Here is a 24,790-nt window from a genome sequence, read left to right on the forward strand (position 1 = left end):
TCAACATACTTAGAAGTTGCATAGGGAAGAAAGTAGTTAACTTTTCCTGAATCCATGAGTCAAGGGATAAAGAAAGCTCTCTCTTTCCCTTTCAAAGGGTTTAAGGTAATTAATGCTATCACATATCACATATTAGGGCAATCAGATGGAAAGCATTAAAGAATATAAAGGAGCTTAGGGAGTACAAAAAGTCTGGTATAGTTAGTGGAGAGGGTGCTAGATTGTGTCTAGATAGACATAGAGCTAAGCTAGTTATAGTTTAGTAAGAAAAGTAGATGGAGGTTGCGGGTGGGGGTGTGGGGGTAGAGTTCCTGTATTTAAGGAGCTGATTGTGGGTCATGGAGATGAAGAAAGCATTTAGTAATAGTCTAAAGGAACATGTCATGGTGGTGATGGAAAATTGGGGGAGGAGAAGGAAGGAAAGGGAAGATGTGAGTGTAGAATGAAAACCAGCTCCAAAATTCTATTTAGTTCACTGAAGTATTAGGTAATAGCTTAGATTAATTTGAGCTGTAGTAACAACTCCCCAAATCTCAGTGCATTACAGCAACAGAGTTTATTTCTCACTCATGTTATTGTCCATTGTGGTTTGACTGGGGCTTTGTTCTATATCCTCTTCATTCTGGAACTTAGGCTGAAGGAGTAGCCCTTGTGTGGGACATAGCAGAGAGAAGAGAGAAATGGTGGAGCCATACAATGGTTTTTAAAGCTTCTGTGGGGAAGTGGCACATGTCACTTCTACTCACATTCCAATGACGGTAGCAAGTCTGATATCAATGAGTGGGAAGTATACTCCCATAGGGAGAGGCCCTGTAGGGAGGGGCAATAAATACTTTTGAACAGATATTATCTACTACAGTGGGATAGAATACTATGAGAAAGCCGCAGTCCAGCTATAGGGTACTTGCTGGCAGTTAATATAGCAACTAAGACTTTGAGTAGCACAGACATAAGTGGATTACTTTCAGCTGAATCTCAGTCTGTGTTCAGGCTGCTGCTGTTAGTGATGGGTTATGTTCAGAGAAACATTACTTTGTGTGAAAGGAAATGGGGGAAGTTTGTTCATAATTCATTAGTTAACCCACAATGTCTATTACATGTCTACTTTTACACTCAATACATTATCCTAGGCTGAGAGAGATTACTACCATTGTTTAAAAAACTGTATTAAAATTAATGGGGAACTCTCAACTCCAATTAGAGAGCTTTATCTTTTGTATTCCTCAAATAACACAATAATAGTAAATCTGTAATCCAGTTCTTTGCATGTAAGTAAATACTTTTGTTAGTCGAAAAATGTCTGTGAGGTTTCATTGTGTATATTCATAAGACCAATACTATGTCTGGCACAATGCTGTGTCTTTTGGGGAAGTATATATTTTAAGGACATTAAGAGTATAAGGTAAAGAATTGAAGATATATATCAACTTCGGAAAATGTCTAGGTTATTCTCTAATGGGTTAAGATTTTAATGTATGTCAAATATATAAACCAGTTTTGGCTTTATTTCTTTGTGCCAGGTGTTAGATTTTTATTTCAGTTTGACTACCTCTGATTCCTTCATCTGCTGCACGGGTAGAGAAAATCAAACCGTACAATCTATGTATGAAACAAGAGGTGAAGGAGAGAGGTAGATTAAGCAGGAAAGGAGAGTGAGAAAAGATATAAAGAATGAAATCAAGATGACAGAAAATGAGATTTGATTAAGGTAAAGACACAGTTGTTTCAGGAAACAGCATGGTTAGTGCAAGTATTTACTTTAGAATCCCAAAGAACAGCTGTGTTTTTCTTGATATGTATTTTTAATCAAGTTTCTAAATTGACAGTGTGACTTTTTTTGGCCTAACTTAGGTATATACTCTTGATGTACCAGATGCATTCTATTACTGTTACAGTCCAGACCCTAGTAGTGCAAATGGAAAAGATACCATCATGGAAGCCATGGCTGAGCAGATAGTTACTGTATGTGCTACCCTGGATGAAAATCCTGGAGTAAGATATAAAAGGTAAGACACTCAGTGGTGTCTTTATATGTTATGCTGTCTGTTTGCTCTTTGGCATGGAGGTAAGTAATGTCCCTGTGCTTTTGTGTTTTGGTTTGCAGAATTTATTTTCTTTATAAAATTATGCTATACATATAGGAGATTTAAAGTTTAATGGTTAAATTTCAGAGTAACTAATAGCCCCTGTTACTGAATTTCAGAGCTTAAATTTGGTGTGATTTACATGTATATTTTTCATGAGTTTAAGGAATGTCTTTGTTGTCCTGTGGGGAATACCATCTTACATTTAATGTTTTATTAAATTTTCACCAAATTTAAATAGTCATAGTATCTGGATATTGGTTATAGTGTCTAAATATCTATGGTATCTAATTCCAGTGGCCATTTTAAACAGATTTTTGGAGTTTTTTAAAAGTTAAAGTTTGACTTCAGTACTATGTATCTTTACTTATTTGCTTCTTATTAAAAGTACAGTTTACTGTAAAGTGCATAAATTATATTTATATGGCTTGATAAATCATTCCAAATTAGGCATACCCGTCTAACTCCACCAAGGTCAAGAAATAGAATACTAAGAGCATTTCAGAGGCCCCCCTCATGATCCCTGCTAGTCATCACCCCCTGTCTCCTCCCCAAAGATAACTACTATCCTGACTTCTAACACATATTTTAGTTTTGCCTGATTTTGAACTTTGTATAAATAGGGTTATATTTTTTATTTCTGGCCTTGTTCAATATTATGTTCTTAGACAATTATGTTGTACTATATAGCCAGACAGCTTGGATTTTAATCGGGTGTTTACTGGCTGTGTAATCCTTCTGCCTTCAGTTTTTTATCTATGAAATGAGAAAACTAATAGTTTTCACCTTTATAAGGTTGTTTTTAGAATTAAATGACTTAATATCTGTAAAGCACTCAAAGTAGTGCATGGCACTAATAAAATGGTAGAGATAAATATACTGTACTACTATTACTACTACTGCTACTACTACTACTAAGTATTATCACTCGTTTCTGTTTTAAATGGTCCTTTAATTTAAACATTGACATTTGTCAGGGTAGTTGGCTGAGTTGTTTAATTTCAGATTCATGTAGTATTTTATATTTCTTTCATTATTCTTAACCATTAAAAAAAAATCTTCTGTTAATTACTTAGAAAAAATATGGTAAGTCTCCTTAATTCAGATGTGACCAAACAGGCTCTTTACTCATACCTCAGGTGTTAGAAACATTGTTTTTCTTATGGGTGATATGCTAATTACATTCTGAACAAAGTGGTTCATCTTGTGCTAGAGTTCAGTCTCTGTTTAAGCTTCTGCTCTCTGTGTTTGGCTCTGTTTAGGGAAATGAGAATGTAATACAGTCGGCCGTCTGTGTCCACAGGTTCCACATCCTCAGATTCAACCAATTGTGGATTGAAAATATTAAAAAAATAAAATTCCAGGAAGTTCCATAAAGCAAAACTTGAATTTGCTACATACAGACAACTAGTTACATAACATTTACATTGTATTTATGACTATTTACATAACATTTACATTGTATTAGTGTTATAAGTAATCCAGAGATGATTTAAGTATATGGGGGATGTGCATAGGTTATACGCAAATACTACACCATTTTATATAAGGGCATCCATGGATTTTGATATCTCAGTGAGGTCCTGGAACCAATCACCTGTGGATACTGAGGGATAACTGTAGCTAGTTTATAATTTTAACAGCTCACCTGTGGACCCGTTTTGAGTTATCGTAATAGTTAAGTAATAATCCAGGCTTTTAAAATCCTACCTGTTCTTTCAGAAAGTATTCTTTTATGCCTTATGGACTTTTCAAGTATAATTCTAACAGGAAATTATTTCCTTTTGAAAATATTTTAAACCAAAATATGTAATAAATTATTCTTTATAGTTGCTGCTTTATTTACTTTTGAGGTATAAAACCTAAAGGTCCTTTACAAGGAGGTTCTCCATTTTCGAGGCTGGTGTGCTAATTGAAGACCCTTTTCCAACATTTTTCTTGTAGACTCGGAAGTTATACTAATGTCACTGGTCATGAAGTTACAATTTAGAGTATGAGTTTATCATTTTAGAAGACAGTAATATTATAAGATTTTATGCAAAAGACTGTATTGGAAAGTTGACTAAAGGTTAGAGAGCGTGTAGGGAAATCTCATACTGCTAGTGGGAGAGATAATTGGTCAAGTAATTTGGAGAGTCATATAATATGTGGAAAAATTGAAAATGTACATATTTGTATGACCCAGCAATTATATTTTTAGAAATAATATATCTAGAGAAACGTGTACATGGAGATAAATGTACAAAGATATTTGTCTCAGTGTTCTTTGCAATAGTGTAAAATTGAGAATGACTTAAATGTCAATTTTTAGAGGTATCAATGCATAGAATCCAGTATAATCATATGATGGAATACTGTATAGAACTAAAATGATTAAATTTGATATGTGTGTCAACATAGATAGATCTCAAACATATATATAACAGTAAAAACATGTACTGTTAAAACACATATAAAACAGTAAATATACGTATAATTGTAATGACAAGAAGAATATACATCAAATTCATGATAGTTGCCTTGGAGTTGGGTGGCTAGGGGTAGGGAAAAGACCAGGAATTGGGAGGGGAATAAAGAACCTGCAGTTTTATTTATAATATTTCCTTCATATGATAAAAATCTGAAGCACATATGATAAGGTTTACATTGATAAAATGCAGACGAATTGATATAGCATTATATTTGTTATATTATCTGAACTTCTCCATGTTTGTAAAATCTTTTAAATTAATAAATTTATGGTTTAATTTTAGAATTCAACTTGATATTGTAAAATGTGTCTTGAAAGAAAGATAATTGTTTGAACATTTTTCCATTTCTAGTAAACCTCTAGATAATGCCAGTAAGCTTGCTCAGCTTGTTGAAAAAAAACTTGAAAACTACTACAAGATTGATGAAAAGAGCCCAATAAAGGTAACATATAAAAGACAAACAGTGGTTATGCATAAAGTCTGTCTTATTTTTTTATAAACTAAGGAAACTGTTGTTCATTCATTTTCCAGTATTGATTTGAGAATCATTAACACATCTCCAGTTTTGATTTGGGAATGATTGATATAAGTGGGAGTAGAGGTGTTAAACAGGGTGGTTTAGTGGGGAAGATAAGGGTGTAGAGGTAAGCACTTTGTCTACATCCTGGCTCTGCCATTTAATTCATAAATGTGTCAATTAGCAAATTATGTAACTTCTCTGTGCCTAAGTTTTCTTATCTATAAAATGGGGATAATAAGAGAATACCTATTTTATAAAATAGAGGATTAAATGAGTTAATACATAAAAAGTTTTTAGAATAATACTTGTCACTGAGTAAACATTTAGTAAACATAGTTTTTCCTGTTATCACCAGCTCTGTGTTCTTGGATGTATTATTTACTCTGAGTTGTATTTTCATCTGTTTAAGTGGATCAGATGATATGTACCTTGCTTGGTTGGTATGAAGGTTAGGCAGATTAGCATGTGTTTGGCACATATAGGAATTTAATAAATGACAGCTGTTACTGTCTTATCAAGATACTATAAAGTAATTGAAGACTAAGATTGGAACCTGGGGAATTCCAGCATTTGGGCTTGGGTTGGAGAGTGAAGAGCCTAAGTAGACTGACGGAGGTGGTGCCAGAGGGCTAGGAAGCCATATTAGAGTAGCTGAAGAAAAGAAGGAACTGTTGATAATTTAGTAGAGGAGATGGGCAAGGAAACCACCAATTATAGTGCTGTGTAGTAAGAGAAATGAGAGAAGAGTACATGGAATGTAATGGGAACACAGGCTGGGCTTAATCTTACTCTAACTGGAGTCTTGGAAGGCAGGCTAGAGGAAGAGGCCCTTGAGCTTGAAGAATGAACATAATATAATAGAAGAGGGAGTTTCTTACTTGGATAACAGATTGTTTGGGCAGAGAGAGGCCAAGAGAAAAAGGCAAAATTCACAATCAGACAACTTGGCTAGAATGAAGGGTATAAGATTACATGTAATGTTGGTTTAGAACTTTAAATGGTTTGTAGGACTAGTGAAATCTGTTGTCCTGGTTGTAGTTAAGAAGATAATGGCTCAGTATGCATAGTATACTAGGTAGTCAATAAATGTTTATTGAATGAGGAAAGAGATAAACGATCATTATATTAGTAAATATCCCTTTAGTCTTTCATGATTTCAGTGAGAAAAAGGCAAAATCCACAGAAACCAAACATGTCCTTTCCATTCTTTCTGCCTCGGAAATTATACATCCTTCAAATGCTTGATACCTTTTCTTCATGCAGGGACCTGAGAAAGTGTCACCTCCTTTTTGAAGTCTTTCCTCACTCTTCAGGTCAAGTGATTCTTCCTCTCACGTACTTTCATAACCCCAAGCCCTGATATAGCACTTATATTGCACAGTCCTTTTTCTGTTCATGTTTCTGAAGACTCATAATTCACACGTATTGAGGGCTTACTAAGTGCCAGGCACTGTGCTAAGTGTTCTATGGTATTATTACATTTAATCTTTACAGTAATCTTATAGGGCAGAGGTTCTGATTAAATATATATATATATATTTGTTTTTTTAATGAGAATACTGAGATATTAACAAGTTAAGCAATTTGTCCAAAGTTGTACAGCAAGAAAGTGGTCAAGGCTGGGAATTCCCTGGCAGTTCAGTGGTTAGGACTCCACACTCTCACTGCCAAGGGCCCAGGTTCGATTCCTGGTCAGGGAACTAAAATCCCAAAAGCTGCATGGCATGGCCAAAAAAAAAAATTTCTAATTAAAAGAAAAAAAGAAAGTGGTCTAGGCTGGATTCAAATGCAGATCTACCTGATTGCAAAGGCTGTGTTCTTAATCACTATACCATACTGTCTCAAGGTTTATCTAAATGAGTGAATGGTTAATTTAAAAAATTTGTATAAGATCTATTCTATATAGCTTACCTTTGCTGTAAATAAATAAATGAGAAACATTTATCTAATGAGTTGTAGTTATCTCTTACTGCTCTGAATAATAATCCAAAGAATTTATTACTTTTTGAAATGGAATATGGAAGATACTGATATTAACAATGATTTTTCCCAGCACTATTATTCACTGTTTAGTGCTGTTTGTAAGTTAATGCTAACAAAGCTTTCATTGTGATTTATCATCTTAGCTGGCATCAGTATAATCTTTTAAAATGCATAATGCATAATGGTTAAGAGTGCAGGCTATGGAGTGAAGCTGACCTGGTTTTGAATCTCATTTCTACCACATACTAGCCTAGCTCTGTGATTTGGGCAAGTTACTAAATTTTAAGCCTAATGTCCCCATTGTCAAATGAAGTTACTAATCCCTGTCTCATAGAGTTGCTATAAGAATTAAATAGTATGGATGTTTCACATGTTTAGCACAATGTGTAGCATAAAGAGCTCAAGTAATAACTACTATTCATAATTTATATCTGTTTTAGTGTTTATGGAGCTGAATTCCTAAGGAAACAGATTTAGTGCAAGCCAAATGGTACTTTTTTTTAAAGGAATTTTCACGGGGCTTCCTAGGTGGCGCAGTGGTTAAGAACTCGCCTGACAATGCAGAGGTCATGGGTTCGATCCCAGCTCCAGGAAGATCCCACATGCCACGGGGCAACTAAGCCCGTGTGCCAAAAAAAAATAATAAAATAAAGGAATTTTCACAATATTGTATTATTGAGTATAACCTCTTAATCTAATTATGAAAGCTTTTGCTTTTGTAGTCTTTTTTTCCCCTCTTATGCCATTCAGATTTTTCTGTTTTAATATAACTTCTCATTCTTAAGAATGTGGCAGAACTTAGGACAAGCGTGCTTTTGTTTTCTAAGATATTAAAAATGTGTTCACACAAAGAAATTGAAGTTTCTTAAGGTAATTTTATCTTGTTATTCCAGGGTAAAACTCATTCCCAGCTCATAATAATTGATCGTGGCTTTGATCCTGTGTCCACTGTCCTGCATGAACTGACCTTTCAGGCAATGGCATATGATCTACTGCCGATTGAAAATGATACATACAAGCAAGTATAACTTGAAGGGAATATATAGGGCATATACAAACAGGATAGGATGTTAGTATTTAATGATTCGTGTAGGCACCGGAAATCTAAAGCCCCTGTAACCTTTTTTATTCAGAAACTTTATCCTTCTCTGACGCTGTAATCATAATCTATTAAAAATATATTGACCTTGTTAGTTAATGGGTAGTTTAACTGCTTTGAAGCTTTTTCAATGTATTTGCTTCCTTAACTATGTTTACAACAAAGATAGATTTTAAACAGCTGGAATTTGTACTTTTCAGTAAATACCAGGCCCACTACTATGTTTATTGAAGTGGAAACCATATTCAGAGTGGTTAGGCTGTGATTATTCTGAATCACACATCCAAAAGTATCTATATGTGTCTTGTCAACATAGTTTATTTAAAAAGATTAGAAAACTAAATAGGATGGTTGTTGAGAATAGATACAGTTTTACCAATTTGGTACCTATTATTGACCTAACTCTGATATAAGCATATTAATTTTAAAAGTAATATCAAATAGCTAAATGAAAAATGAAATTGCTTTTCTATTAAGGAACCATTTTATTGTACCTTTGTGTATCATCTATTAGTGTGTGTGCATACACACACACGCATACATACATATATATAACATGTTATTTGATATCATAATTTCTAAATCCAAATTGGCATTTTTTTAGCTAGGATTTGCTGCTTTGAGCATAGTGATAAATTGAAAATTAGTTTTCTGAAATTTTATGCTTAATTTAGTAATTTTAATAGATTAAAAAGATCCAAAAACTGGTGCTAATTATAATGCTTAATATTTTTTTTAAACTAAATATTGTTTAATTTTGTATTTTCTATTGTATTTTTATTTGCATTCTGGTCAAATCCTGGCTTCTGAGTTTTTCTTTGTTATTTATATTAATGTTAGATGACATAAATCAACATAGCTATTTTTCTAGTATAAAAGTAGTTTCAAGCAGTTTATTCAGAATTTTCAGAAAGGGTGTTATTTACGTCTCTTATCCTTTAGGTGTCTGAACCTGCATTGCTCAAGAGATTTAGAAATGACTTAAACTGATGGACACTAGAGGATTGACTATTGAAATAAGTTTCAGACATTTCTAACCTAGTACTTAAAATATTTATCTCGCTAGGTTTTCTGGCAAGCAAAGCAAGGTTTAATTTTTTTAAGAGTAGTGGAGAGACTTATTTAAAAACAAAAACAAAAAAGTCAGAGATATTCTTTTTTTTATGAATCAAAGCCCAGGGGTAAGACTAGATGGAAGCACGAACTCCCTGTGGATTGTGCTCCATCACAGTTTTTAATAGAAATAATACAGAGCAGAAGCTTCTAAGTATGCCGATGGTGTTGTTCATCTTGGTGACGTCTTTAAATGCACTCTTAAAATAGGATTGTCATCATCTTTTAGTGTTGTCAGGCCTGCCACCTTAATCTTTGTTTATAAGTACAGAGTGGCATTTTAAATGACAAAAGGGCCTCTCTCCTTAGTGAAGTCTTGTGCTTAAGCTCAACAGTTCTACCTTTGGGCATCTGTAATTGAGACCACATAGGTAGACCACATGGTTTTATAAGTGGGGGCCTGAAATTTGGGGGATTGTGGAAATGCTTATACTCATACAGCAGAAATCTACATTTATTGTCTACTCTTCAGTGCTAGGAAAACTCAATGCTGTCCATTTTAATCTTGGCTCAGGTAGTTGACCCAAGGATGATTGAGTTTTCCAGCCCCACAAATGGAAGGAGACTGGCTATCTGCATAAAAAGAGAAGCAAGAAATTACATTTGGGGAGGCAGTCAGGAAGTCCATTTTGAGTAATTTCATGAACTTCTTGAATTTCCGCTCACTTCAGTGGAACTCATTAAAGCAATCAGAGTTTTTAATGGCTACATTAGTTTTTCTCTCATTTCCTTTCCCATTCTTTAAAGGAGATGTGGTTGTAGGGTTAGGGAAGAATATAGAATCAGCTGACATGTTTGTGAATTTTGTACCAACTCTGAAACACCTTCAGTACTTAATAGACTACATTAGGGGGTGACATTTCTTTTCTGAATGGATGTGTGATAGTTGTGTTGATGGTTATTAGTACATCAAAGTAGTGTTTTAAGCGATTAGAACACACATTATTAGTGTATTCACTCTTGTTCTTAAAGTTGACTGTGGAACGTTGAATTTTTGTTTCTAAGATACCATTTTGCTGAGATAAAACTGTAATAATGACAGCTAAACCTTATATTTGAAAGTAAAAAGGTCTTGGTAGGCATAGCACTTTGGTTTTTCCTATATGGATAGCAATATTAGTTTTGAGTAGGTATACATTATCCCCCTAAAATAGTGGATGTACTCTTCAGTTTCTTGTCTTAAAATTATTCTTTATAAAAATGTATTACTCATAAAAATGTTTCTTTCACTTTATTGGGGGAAAAATAATCCGAAAGTTTCATACTTTTCTCTACTTGTAGATACAAAACAGATGGCAAAGAAAAGGAGGCAATCCTTGAAGAAGATGATGACCTCTGGGTCAGAATTCGACATCGGCATATTGCAGTTGTATTAGAGTATGTGAACTCATTTTAATTTTTATTCCATATTTTTAAAACACTAAATACATGATAGTACATTTTGTAATCTTAAAATATTTTTGTAAAGAATTACACCTTAGAAATTTAAAGAATTCTCTCACAATTTGACAGGGAAATTCCGAAGCTTATGAAGGAAATTTCATCAACAAAGAAAGCAACAGAAGGAAAGGTAAGAGTGTTATTTAACTTTCAAGATAACGATGAAGGTGATGTATGATAAAGTTTGTGTAAATTTTTTTATCTATTTAACTTTCCACTTGGGGAAATTTCTAACATACACAAAAGTAGAGAAAATAAGTTTTCATGTACCCACTACCTAGCCTTAACAGTTAGCAACATTTATCTGTTTTGCTCCATTAAAGTTTTTTTGTTTTTTTTTAATTTGTTTTGGCCCTGCCACGAGGCATGTGGGATCTTATTTCCCTCACCAGGGATCGAACCCGATAGCCCCCTGCAGTGGAAGCGCAGAGTCTTAACCACTGGACTGCCAGGGAAGTCCCTAAAGTTTATTTTAAAAGGCCATTTAGCCAGTTGCATTAATGCATTCTTGTTAGGTTTTTTATACTGAGGTATAATTTATCGAAGTAAAGTACACAAATCTTAAGTGTATACTGAATAACTTTTTACATATGTATATGTATGCATGCACACACAACTATGACCTAAATCAAAGTATAGGACATTTCTATCATTTCAGAAAGTTGCACGATAATATCTGTGAATAAAGAAAATTTAGCCTGATCCTTTCGGATCTGTATACATTTTAAACTAATTTTCTTAGTAGTTAATACCTCCTAGCTGTATAATGTAAAATAGAACCGGTGACAGGATACCGTTGTCTCATTCTCTGTCTTAGGGGAAACATGTTTGATATTTCATCATTGAGTGTTGTGGTAGCTTTAGGTTATTTTACATACATCCTTTGTCAGCTTAAGAAGTTCCCTTCTATTCCATATTTGCCACCAGGTTTTTTTTTTAGTTTTTTTTTTTTAAATCAGCAGTGGGTGTTAGATTTCATCAAATGCTTTCTCAGCACCTTCTGAAATTCTTTTTCTTCTTTTATTCTGTCAATGTGATGAGTTCCATTCATTGATTCTCTAACATTAAACCAACCATGCTTTCTTGGAATTAGCTGCACTTAGTCATGATACATTATCCTTTTGTTATATCACTGGATTCTATTTGCTAATATTTTGCTTAGAATGTTTACTTGTAGGTTTATGAGCTATAGTATTTCCCTATAATAATTCTTTGTGTGTGGGGTGGGGGGGTAATGTTCTTTTCAGGTTTTGGTAGCAAAATTATATTGGTCTTTAAATTAGTTGTAATGGTTTCCCTCTCATATTATTCTCTGGAAATGTTTGTGTAACATTGTTATTACTTGTCTCATCATTGCTTGAAAAGACTTCACAACTGAAGCAGTTTGGGCATGGAGTTTTCTTTATGGGGAAGTCTTTAATTATAAGTACTTTAATACGTGCAGAGCTATTCAGATTTTAAATTTTTTCTTATATAAGTTTTGGGATATTATGTTTTTAAGGGATTTGTCTATCACATCTACATTTTCAATCCTCTTACTATCTTTTCAGTGTCTGTAGAACCTGGAGCTATGTTCTATTTTTTCAATCCTAATATTGTTAAATTGTGTTTTAGCCTATATACCATTAATATCCCCTATATACAAGGGTGAGTCAGAAATTATCCTCACTCTGGCTATATAATTTATTTTAATTAACTTTTAAAAAAGATAAATACATCATTTTTTGACATAATCTCCTTGATTTTTCAATACACTTTGTCCCTCTGTCAACAAGCTTTCATGTTGCCTCATTAAAGATGTTTTAGGCTGAGCTGCGAGCCACAAATGCACTGCTGTCTTCACTTCTTCATCAGAGGTGAATCTTCATCCTCATAGGGCTGCTTTCAGGAGACCAAACAGGTCAAAGTCCGATAGATCAGGACCACAGGGAAGATGCTTTAACACCCCAAAATGAAGTTTTTGCAGAGTGTCGACAGTGTGGGCAGAAGTTTGCGGACATACATTGTCATGCAAGATCACAGTACCCTTGGATAGCAGTCCTCTGCGTTTAATCTGAAGTTTAGGCTTCAGCACAAACTTTTTGAAACCTGAGTCTGTCGTGGATTATTTCATAGGAAGAACCATGGCTGATTTGCAAATGATTTGCCACATAATCCACTGTCACTCAGCTATTCGACAGAATCATTTCACATGTACACTCAATGTTGTCATGAGTGCTGGACGTGGACAGACATCCAGCTCCTTTTTCATGCCTAACACTTGTGTGACCTTCCTTGAACTTCTCTATTCATTCATACACACTTCTTCTCAACAAAGCACTTTTCCATACTGCACACAAAGTCTTCAGTAAATAACGGCACCAGGTACACCCTCAGACCACAAAAAATGAATCACTGCACACTGCTCTTCTTTCGCGCAAATCACAAGTGGGGCATCCATTTTCGCTCGCACCGCAGTTACAAATGAACTGACATAACACGTTCACACCTGCACAGCAGTGACTGGGGAGACAGTGGCCTTGAACGGAAAGAGCTGATAAGACAGTGCGGCCAACAGAAGTTTTTTTATAACCAGAGTGTGGATAATTTCTGACTCACCCTTGTATATTATTAATATTTCAGAGAACCAACTTTTGGCTTTGCTGATTTCTCTACATTAGTTTTATAATGAATTGATTTCCACTCATTTTTATTTCCTACCTTTAACTTTCTTTGGCTTGTTTTTCTAACTTCTTGAGTTGGATGTTTAGGATATTGACTTTCAACCTTTTTTCTCTCCTACTCTATATATTTAGTTATTTCCTTCTTGACATTGTTGTAGCTGCATTCCTGAAGTTTTGGATAATCTATTTTTATTTAAATTCAGCTCAAAATATTTTCTGACTCTCATTGTGATATGGTCTTTGACTCATGTGTTATATAGGAATACTTTTTTTAATTTCAAAGAATTGAGGAATTTTCTACTTATCTTTCTGTTACTGAGTTGTAATTTAATTATATAATGGTCAGAGAATGTGCACTGTGTGATTTCAGTCCTTGAAATTTGTTCAGACTTGGCTTGTGACCTATCATATGATCTATTGTGGTATTGATAAATATCCTACATGTACTTGAAAAGCATACAAATTCTTTGTGTGTCAAATCAAGTAGGTTCATCCTGTTATTCAAATATCCTATTTCTTTACTGATTTTTTATCTGCTTTTTATGTCAGTTACCAAGAATGATATAGCCTATGACTGTGAATTAGTCTTTTTTTATAATCTTGTCAGTTTTCAAAGCTATATCAACTGATGAAGCCATGGTAATTAGAGTCTATAAATTTAAGATAGTTATGTTCCTTTTGAATTTATCTTTTATCAATATAAAATGTCATTTTGCTTTTCACTTGCAGTATTTTTTGCCTTAAGCTTTACTTTGTCTGATTTTAATATTGCCATACATGCTTTATTTTGGCTAGTGTTTACGTGGTATGTCTTTTCTCAGTCTTTATCTTCACCAGTTTGTGCCTTTATGTTTAAAGTGTGCTTCTTAAAAAGAGCGTGTAGATGAGATTTGTTTGTTTATTCAATCTGATGATCTTTATCTTTTAATTAGAACATTTAAGTCCATCTGTATTTCATATAATTATTGATATAGTTGACTTTGTTACCATCTTATTTGTTTTCTATTATTTTATCCTCTTTCTTTTCTGCCTTCTTTATATATGGGCTTTTTTTTTCTTTAAACTGTTCCTTTTTATCTCCAATATAAACTTTTGTTTTACCTTTTGATATCCTTCTTATAGTCATCATGTTGGGTATTACAAGATATATCCTTACATTATCACAGTGTGCCTTAAAGTATACTTTTGCCGGGTCCTAAACCAGTGGTCCCCAACCTTTTGGGCACCAGGGACCTGTTTCGTGGAAGACAGTTTTTCCATGGCCCGGGAGAGCAGGGGATGGTTCAGGCAGTAATGCGAGTTATGGGGAGCGGCAGATAAAGCTTGGCCTGCTGGCCCACTGCTCACCTGCTGCTGTGCAGTCCAGTTCCTGATGGGGGTTAAGGGACCCCTGTCCTAAACAATTCAGGAACCTTACAATAGTTTAATTCCATTTACCCTCACTTCCTCTTTTGTGCTATTGTTATCATATATTTTACTTTAACATATGTTATAAAGTCAAGATGCTATTTTTGTTTGAAATTCTCAGTAGACTTTTATATTATCCACATAAATTTGAAATCTGTTATTTATTCCTTATTGCTCTTCAGTGATTCCATCTGGGCTGGGTGAATTCTCTCAACTTTTGTTTTTATCTAAGGCTATCTGTGTTTTATAAGTTTTTCAGAGACACTTGCTGCATTTAAAATTCAAAGTTGGCAGTTCTTTTCCTCTCAGCAATTTAAAGATTTCAATACATCACCTTCTGGCTACCATAATTTCTGTTAAAGAAGTCAGCTGTCATGTTATTGTTAATTTCCTGAAGATAAAGTGTTTTTTTAAAGATTTTCCTCTTTATCTTTTATTTTTAGCAATGTGACCATAATATGCCTTACTATGTGTTATTGTTGGTATTTATCCTGCTTGGGTTTATTGAGCTTCTTGAATCACAGGGTTGGTAACTTTCATCATATTTGTAAAATTCTTGGCCATTTTTTCCTCACATCTTTATTTTGTCCTGATCTGTCTTTCTTCTCCTTCTAGGACTCCATTCACTTGTGTTTTAGATTTTTGGACCATATTCTACATCTCTTCTATTCTGTTCCTTTTTTTCCCCCATTTTTTCCTTCTCTGTGCTTTAATTAAATATTTTCTATTAACCTGACTTTGAGTCCCCGCTTTTGTCTATTCTATCCAGTCTGCTGTTGAACCCATTCAACATATTGTTTTTTAAACTGAGTTAGAAACTAAAGTTCCCCCTTTATAGTATACAATTCTATGAGTTTTGACAAATGTATACTCTCATATAACCACCAAGATATAGGACAGTTCCAGCAACACCCCTCCACCCAATTGCCTTGTGCCACTTTGTAGGGAACCTCTCCACCCAACTCTGATCCCCTTAGAACCACTGATCTATTTTCTGTTCCTGTAGTTTTGCCTTTTCCAGAATGACAGCTAAATGGAATAATACAGTATGACTTTTTCATTTAATATAATGCACTTGACGTTCATCCATGTGACATATAACAGTAGCTTCAACACTTTTTATTGCTGAGTAGTATTCCACTATGTGGATGTACTACATTTTATCTGTTTACCAGTTGCAGAACATCTAGGTTTTTTCCAAGTTATTGGCAATTATGAATAAAGCCACCATGAACATTCAGGTTTTGTGTGGACAGATGTTTTTATTCACTTGGATAAATAAGAGTGGGATTGCTGTGTCATATGGTAAATGTATATTTAATTTTATAGGAAACTTGCAAACTGTTTTCCTAATTTGCTGTACCATTTTACAGTCTCACCAACAATGTATGAGTCATTCACTGTGTTTTTAATTTCAAAGATTGCATTTAATTCTAGGACATCCATTGAATTTTTGTAATAAAGTCTAATTCTCTTTTGAAATACTCCATCTTTTCATCTATTTAGTTTTTTTCCCATTTTTTTTTTTTAACATAAATATGTTTTTTTAAAGTCCTTGTCTGCTAACTCCAGTATCTGGATTATCTTGGGTCTGCTTTTATTGACTGTTTTATCACTTGAATATCAATCACTTTTTCCTGTTTTACATGTCCAGTAATGTATTATTGTATGTTAGACATTGTGGATGCTATATTGCAGAGGCTCTTAATGATGTTCTCTCTACAAAGAGTATTGAGTTCTGTTCTGACAGGCAATTAATTTGCTGGTGAATAACCTTGATTCTCTTGAGACTTCATGTCAGGCTTTCATTATGTTGAATATATTTCACTTTTGCATTTAGTCCAAAGATGTAGTCCTTCCAGGACTAAATGTCTGAGATGTTCAATTAGAACTCTCTACTTTGTCTGAATCAGAAAATGCCAATATTGTCTTAGCATTAAGACCCCTCTGAAATCTCTGCAGTTGTTCTCTGCTAGGCCTTTAAGAGTTATGCCCTGTACATGGGCAGCTTAGTATTTGGCCAGGAATCCTAAGGCAACCCCTCTGCACATCCTTGAGTTACATTGTCACTGGCTCTTTGCTCTCTAGTACTCTGGATCCCAAACCCTGCCTCAGTAGCCCCAAACTCTGATCTCTTTTTCCTCTGCCCAGAGAGACTTGCTTTCTACTTAAATTCTACTTCCTTTCACTGTGTTTTGGAAAATGTTTCAGGGAAGAGTCAGGATGAGTGTAGGGATCACCTCCTATGCTTTCCTTTGTTCAAGTAACCTAGCTTTGAGCTATTTTTAAAAAATCCTTTGCCTGAAAGCGGTTGTCTTTTTTATTTTGTCCGATTTTGTTTTTGCTTATGGAGGGAGAATAATTTTTATAGCAGCTACTTTATCATGACTGCAACTGGAAACATTTTGAATTTGTTTTCTTTTAAAAATTGCCAGATCTTTAATAAATTAATAAATATTTAAAACTACAGGATTTTAAAGTTGTTACATAAAATAACTGAATCATAAGTTTGTTTTTAAAAATGTTTGATTTTTCCTAGACATCACTTAGTGCTCTTGCCCAACTGATGAAAAAGATGCCCCATTTCCGTAAACAGATTACTAAGGTAAGCAGTATCATATATAAGATGTCTTATCATTTTTAGTTTATTAGTCCATCCAGTTCTGTAGCCAATTTTAGCAGTGGGTGTCATGGACTACTTGGTATTAGTCCTCTGAAACCTCTGAAACCTTACTTTAGGTCTGAGAAATATCCCAAATATCTAAGCTCCCCAATAGAGTTCACTATATATATACTTTAGATTTATTCAAATCCAGCTTAAACTTTTTTGTATCTTTGTCTTGAACAGCCAGAGAAAGTTTAGTATTTATCAACTTAATAAGAAAATTCAACATTGGATTGACAAGTTGTTATTATACTTGGTTCTTTGAATTAATAGTTATGTTTTAGTAGATTTAAGAGCAATTAAAACTGTGTGGGCAGGTAAACTTTTTTTTTTCTTTTCTTTTTTTTTTTTTTTAGCTGTCCCAGTCCTTGTTACAAGTCATTATCAGAGTAATATTTACATATTTTTTTTATCATATTGCTCCCTAATCAAGAATCAGTAACATAAATTCAAACTTTTTCTGCTTAACTTTAGGGACTTTGCTATTTTTTTCTCACCTTATTTTTCACTGCTCATAAGCCCAACACAAACTGAACCCTTCCATTTTATTTTTTGTGGTCTGTTGATTATCCTCTGTAGATCATGGTAATTTTCACTTTTTTCCTTTCTTGAGCTATTTCCCTTGATTTACATGGTACTGCCTTCCCACCTAAGCCCATACTTTCCTTCAGGCCCATCTCAAAAGTTTAATATTATCAGTTACACAGAAAGAAATGAAAATGCTTTAAATGATTGATTTCTTCTGGTTTTCAGCAAGTTGTTCATCTTAACTTAGCAGAAGATTGCATGAGTAAGTTCAAGTCTAACATAGAAAAGCTGTGCAAAACTGAACAGGTATGTGCAGAGTGGGAAATACCTGTGTTCAAGATAGATTTCCAGAATTAACTTTGTAAGGTAAAGCCTAACTTTTTGCTCAGTGCAGTGCACTAAACCACAGAACCTCTTTTATAAGGAGACTCACCCACTTGGTACTGAATACATCATTCCTTACCAACACTAACAAGTAGCTATACAGTGTCATAGTAAGCAGTCCCTCCTAATCTCTGATTATGCATTTTTGGTTGAGTGGGATGATTTAAGTGTTTGGAGCATTAATTCGGGGTAGCATTGTTGGCAGGCTTTTTTCAGTGGGTGCAGCATTTAAGGTAGCATCTGGCAGGTTACTGTGTAGGCACATTTAATTAAAGGTTCCTCTGTAATGCCAAAACTATTTAGATCAGTGCTAACAGAAATAGAATGCAAGTCATAAGTAATTTTAAATATTCTAGTAGTCACATTAAAAAGGTAAAAAGAAGTGTGTGGTTAATTTTAATATTTGATTTAACCCAGTACATTCAAAATATTATTTCAACATGTAATCAGTATAAAAAATTATTGAAATATTTTATGTTCTTTTTTTCACTCACAAGTCCTCAAAATCTGGTGTTTTAACTTATAGCACATCTCAATTCAGACTAGGCACATTTCAAGTGCTCAGTAGCCACACGTGGTTCATGTCTGCCATATTAGCAAAGGTTTAGATTAATGATTTTTTTTCTTCTTTGAATTTTTCTTTTTGGCTTTTTACATTTTATACAATAATAGTTTACAAGTGATGTTCACATTTTCCTGCAAAACGTCATGAGTGTTCCATTAAAATTTGGCAAGTTTTAGTAGTAGATTTTTTAAATTAACTTATTTATTTTGGCTGCACTGGGTCTTCGTTGCAACACACGGGCTTCTCTAGTTGCAGCTCAAGGGCTCAGTAGTTGCAGTATGTGGGATCTGAGTTCCCCGACCAGGGATGGAACCCGGGCCCCCTGCATTAGGAGCACAGAGTCTTAACCACTGGATCATCAGGGAAGTCCCAATAATAGATTTTTTGACTGAAAAATGAATTTGGATCATAGACCACTGACTATATTTTATTTTCGTTAAGGATCTGGCACTTGGAACTGATGCAGAAGGACAGAAAGTCAAAGATGCTATGAGAGTACTCCTTCCAGTTCTACTCAACAAAAATCATGATAATTATGATAAAATAAGAGCAATCCTACTTTATATCTTCAGTATTAATGGTAATGCAGACTGTTTATTTTTATGAATATATTAAAATACCCAGCTCTAAAATCATTTTACACTAAATGGTTTACTATTGGTTATAAGAGAATCTTAGAAAATTCAAAAGTAGTGGCTAAAGTTGGTTAAGATAAATAAGGAGAAAAATGTGAAATTGGGAGCAGACTGAAGGGTATATAATTTAAATTTTTGCCTTTTTTTAAAAAAGTTGTATTCTTGGGTACCTAAAACCTAGAAATGATTATGGTGGCAATTACTTAACTGTGCACTGATGTTTTTACTTATCAAAGGAACTACGGAAGAAAACTTGGACAGGTTGATCCAGAACGTAAAGATAGAAGATGAAAGTGACATGATTCGCAACTGGAGTTACCTTGGGGTTCCCATTGTCCCTCCAGTAAGAAATTTTACATTCTGAATATCTTTAAGCATATGCATGTGCGATCGTTTGCATTGAGTATGTTCTCATATGTGGGAATCCATGTGGACAGTCCTAATTTTACTCCATAGATTTGGTAAGTAAAATATTAAAAATTTTATTTTCTTTTCCATATGTGAGTAATTTGGACAAATACATTTTTTAGTGACTTGATATCTTATAGCTTCTATTGTTATTTTGCTATTTATGCTTTTTTTTACGACTCATTTATAGCAAAATTTAAAGAACTCCATGTAGAATCTCACTCTTTCCCATCAAGTTTATGTAAGCACTTTGCAGTAAACATATTTTCTGGTGCTATAATAAATTTTAGCATTAATGCACAGAATACTGTGAAGTTATGTGGCCACACCTATTCAGCTTTTTTGAGTAGGCTCTTCTACTCTTAAGTCAGATGAAACATAGTATTTGTTGTAAATTGAACATCTTGTTAGAAAACTTGAGAATATCACTAAATAAAATTAATTGATTTTTAATTTTTTTCCTCTATATTAGGCTCAACAAGGCAAACCGTTAAGAAAGGATCGGTCTGCAGAAGAAACTTTTCAACTCTCTCGATGGACACCTTTTATCAAAGATATTTTGGAGGTAATATTCATTAAATTTTATTTATATCCTGAGTGCCCTTCTGTAGAATATTTTTTACTCTGTATGTTTATCCATCAGTCTGAGCATATCTATGGGTCAGGAATTATCTGCAGTCCTGGGAGGGTTCACAAAAGAAGGTTGTATCTGGTGCCAAGGGAGGAGAGGAAACTCTTGAAGATTCTCTCCTTAAAGACTGCAAATTCATACGACTGACTGCCTCTAAAATAAATTTTAAAAATAAGCATACACATGCTTTATGAAAAAAACTGTTGTTTGAAATAGCTATATGTAGCAGAAATATAAATAATTTAGTTGAATGAAAGTTCAACAAAATAACATTTGTTTATGACCACTATTAGACTCCAGTATTCTTAGAAATGTATTTGTGATTAAAATGTAAACCTCACTATAATTTGCTTTTATAGTCAACAGATGGCTGATGCCTTTAGTACCGTTTGCTTTTAGAAAATAATATTCAATTATAGGAACTTAGACAGTGAACTAATAAAAATCACACTATGAGCTCAATAAAGTCATGACTGATTCTTCAGTCATAATCAGATAGTTCTATTTATTCCAATTTGCCTTTAACATTAAATTTCTACTTTCCTTTGGAAACTAATTGGGTACAGTTTATTTCTATGATTTTTCTGTTTTGCTTGACTAATTCTGTGTCATTCACACATGCTTAATATAGATGAAAAGTTTAAAGAATTTAGACATTTTTTTCTGCAACATAAGATTTTTTTTTTTCCTGATCGATAACAAGGATGTAGAACTAAGTAGCTTTTCTTTGCTAGTATTTTAAAAATAAGAATTGACCTTCTCAAACCCTTTAACAAGGATTTGCATGTTAAATTCAGAAAATCTTTTTTTACCTCAGTGGCAACCTAAGGCCTTCAGGGTTTCTCCTAAAACTTGGTTTCTTTGCATCTTGCAGTCTTATTGAAATATTCTAGGACTAAGTACCTTGTGCCCATTCCTACTTATTGATACTGTTTGTACAACCATGCTCTAAAGCAGTGGTCTCCAGACTTTTTTGCTCATGCACACTTAACCATAATAAATGTGATCAGGAGCCTACAGTATAACTATTTATTTATAAACTATATAAATGGCATACTGATAAAACACTGTGTGTACAATATATATACACACATAAATATATCATAAAATGTTAACCCTAAAAAGGTAAAAATTTTTTAAATGAAATGAAAAGGAAAGCTTCTCTCATCCCATTGCATTGTCTTGAATAAACTTAGGCCAGGATGCACATTCTATTTTAGAACCTCTGCTATGAAGGGCAAGGCCTAGCCTCTGGTAGCCTAAGAGGTCTGTCAGGATTAAGATGGTATTTAGAAACCGCTAGCACTCTAGAGTTAAAGGTCCTGATAAGGGACCTGGAATTCTCACACCAAAGTGGGAACCCTCCAGAAGAAGACATGTAGGCATGCAGTAAATATTGGTTTAATAAGTAAATGATTGCATTAATTTTTGTAGCAAGTAAGGTTTGTGAGTTTCAAAAAGAGGGCTAACCGTATTTTATTAAATATATATCCTTATGTTCCTTAATTGTAAACACAAGTTTTGAGTTTTATGTCAAACAAAATCCTGGAATTTACAATGCTTTCTTGATGGTTTTAATTCTTTTCTTCCCTAGGATGCCATTGATAATAGACTAGATTCAAAAGAGTGGCCATACTGTTCCCAGTGTCCAGCAGTATGGAATGGCTCAGGAGCTGTAAGGTAAAACCTATCAATGAGAGTCAGTGAAATTTTCACTATGATATTACAGACTAATAATTGAAACGGTACACAGGTATTTCTGTACTGCTAACTCCTTGAAGCATATAGTCACTATTTTAAATGAAAAACCGCCTTTTTTCTTTCTGTTCTTCAGATATGCTAATATCTGTTGATCCATCTTCAGTTCTTTGATTCTTCCTTCTGACATCTGAAATCTATTGAGCCCATCTGGTGAATTTTTCATGTCAGTTATTGTACTTTTCACATTTTGAATTTCCATTTGCTTCTTTTTTAGTTCCCATTTCTCTCTCTCTCTTTTTAAATTTATTTGTTTATTGATTGCATTTGGTCTTCATTGTTGCACACGGGCTTTCTCTAGTTGCAATGAGCAGGGGCTACTCTTCATTGCAGTGTGCAGGCTTCTCGTTGCAGAGCACGGGCTCTAGCTGTGCAGGCTTCAGTAGTTGTGGCATGTAAGTTTAACAGTTGTGGCCGCAGGCTCTAGAGTGCAGCCTCAGTAGTTGTGGTGCACGGGCTCAGTTGCTCTATGGCATGTGGGATCTTCCTGGACCAGGGAATCGAACCCATGTTCCCTCCATTGGCAGGCGGTTGCTTAACCAGTGCACCACCAGGGAAGTCCCTCCATTTTTCTTTTGAAATTCCCCATTGATTAACATATTGTAAGCGTGGTTTTCTTTAATTATTTGATCATATTTATAATAGCTTCTTTGAAGTCTGCTAAATCCAACATCTGGATTCCCTCATGGTCATTTTCTGTTGGTGGCTTTTTTTTTCCAACATGTGGGTTGCAGTTTACTGTTTTCTTATGTATCTACTAGTTTTTGGTTGAAAATTGGATCTTTTAGATACTGTGTTGTAGCAACTCTAAATTGTTTTTTGTTCTAGTAACTTGTATGGACTTAAGCTGTGGGATCACTGCCCCCTGCAGTGTAGCAACTGATGTCATTGCAAAGGTTTTTTTTTTAATTTTAAATTTAATTTTTTGGCTTGGTTCCTAGTGGTTGCCCTATGTCTGAATAGTTTAAAGGTTGCCAGTTATCTGGGCAGAGGTTGGGTTTAGACACCTCAACCCTATAAACCTTCCATTCTCTGCTGATCAATCTGAGTGTGGGTTAAGAACTGCATGAAAAGTCACAGTCAGTTCTTGAGTCTTCCCCCCACTACCCACTTTCTTTTTTCCCCTGTTTTTTTCCCTGGGCTGTCTCTGGCTTGCCCTGGCACAGGCATAATTTGGCAGTCAGCTGCGGATGTGGGGAGAGTTTGTCTTCTTTGGCTTTCTTACTTTCAGGATTTTCCCATTAAATTTCTGGCAGATATGTTACCTATCCCATACTGGGACCAAGATGTTGTGCTACCAAACCTGCGGGACTTCCTGCTCTAAACCAGGTCCGCCATTTTTAACTAGCAAAGCTGCAGGATTTTGTACTCCTTTTGCTCCCTACCTTGAGTCAAGTCTTCCACCTCAGGCAGTAAAGTTGGTGGTTCTCTCAGCCAGCCTCAGGTCCATAAAGCTACAGTTTTTGCTGACTGAGTTGGAAGAACAATGCGGGTTGGGTGCAGCCTCAACCTAGAAGGTCTCATAGTCACCACCACCATTCTTACCTATATGCTAGCATATTTTTTAAGAGTAAATGCTTCTCAATTTGTTGTTTGCCCATAGTTGATTTCCACGTGTCTTGAAATGGGTCCTGCAGCCCCCGCCCGGCCCCAGTTTCTTCCAGGTTTATATTTGTTTTCATGGAGGGCAATCTTCTGACCATCTTATTCCACCATGAACACAAGTTGTCTGATTGTGTTTTTAATCTTAATATAAATGGTGTCATGTTGTATGTGTCCTCCTGCAACTTGCTTTTTAAATTTCCCTCAACATTATGTTTGTGAAATTTATCCCAAATTGATACATATATAAATTTTCACTGCTGGTTGATGTATTCTTGTATGAGTATCACAATTTATTCATGTATTTTCTACACAGTGGAAATTTAGGCTGTGTCAAAACTAGCACTATTACAAACAATATGCAAAATGAGCATTCTTGTACATTTGCATGTGTTTGAGTATTTTTCTAGAGTGATTGTCTTGGTCTGAGGACTTTTTCTTTAGTTTTATTTTTCCCTTTCTCCTGGTTTGGAAGTTATATACTCTATTTGTACTTTTGTATCAGTTATCCTTAGAGTTTTAGTACACTTCTTTGACTCAACAAAGTGTGAGATTAGGGTCTTTGCCCTCCTTATGAACAATACAGAGCCTTAGAACAACTTAATTCAAAATACGCACCCCTTAAATGTTCTCTTAATTATTGTTTTTACCTTATATCTTATTTCCCAAATTAATGGTGAGCATTATTATTTTTTTAGTTGTGTGTGTGTATTAACCAGTTATAGTGCATACCATTTTACTTGCATCCTGTTTTTTGGGCTCGAGTTCTTTTCTTTTCTGAAATATATCCTTTAGAAGTTTCTTCAGTATGGGTCTGTTGATGCTAGGGTCGCT

At 34.4% G+C, this 24,790-nt stretch overlaps 1 protein-coding gene across 2 annotated transcripts in view; it reads left to right on the forward strand.

The window, feature by feature from the left end:
* STXBP3 (syntaxin binding protein 3) overlaps nucleotides 1-24,790 on the forward strand; it is a 52,611-nt gene that overhangs the window by 22,512 nt on the left and 5,309 nt on the right. Inside the window, exons 7-17 of one of the 2 annotated variants that reach the window (XM_057722815.1) lie at nucleotides 1,852-2,006; nucleotides 4,907-4,997; nucleotides 7,952-8,076; nucleotides 10,552-10,647; nucleotides 10,783-10,840; nucleotides 17,320-17,385; nucleotides 18,199-18,279; nucleotides 19,364-19,502; nucleotides 19,794-19,900; nucleotides 20,438-20,530; nucleotides 22,191-22,276. In XM_057722815.1, the coding sequence (XP_057578798.1) occupies nucleotides 1,852-2,006; nucleotides 4,907-4,997; nucleotides 7,952-8,076; nucleotides 10,552-10,647; nucleotides 10,783-10,840; nucleotides 17,320-17,385; nucleotides 18,199-18,279; nucleotides 19,364-19,502; nucleotides 19,794-19,900; nucleotides 20,438-20,530; nucleotides 22,191-22,276 (1,097 nt within the window). The remainder of the gene's footprint in view (nucleotides 1-1,851; nucleotides 2,007-4,906; nucleotides 4,998-7,951; nucleotides 8,077-10,551; nucleotides 10,648-10,782; nucleotides 10,841-17,319; nucleotides 17,386-18,198; nucleotides 18,280-19,363; nucleotides 19,503-19,793; nucleotides 19,901-20,437; nucleotides 20,531-22,190; nucleotides 22,277-24,790) is intronic. The other variant, XM_057722905.1, reaches the window with a different exon arrangement.

The sequence above is a fragment of the Hippopotamus amphibius genome, chromosome 1 (genome assembly GCF_030028045.1).
Source record: "Hippopotamus amphibius kiboko isolate mHipAmp2 chromosome 1, mHipAmp2.hap2, whole genome shotgun sequence".
Taxonomy (NCBI): Eukaryota; Metazoa; Chordata; class Mammalia; order Artiodactyla; family Hippopotamidae; genus Hippopotamus; species Hippopotamus amphibius.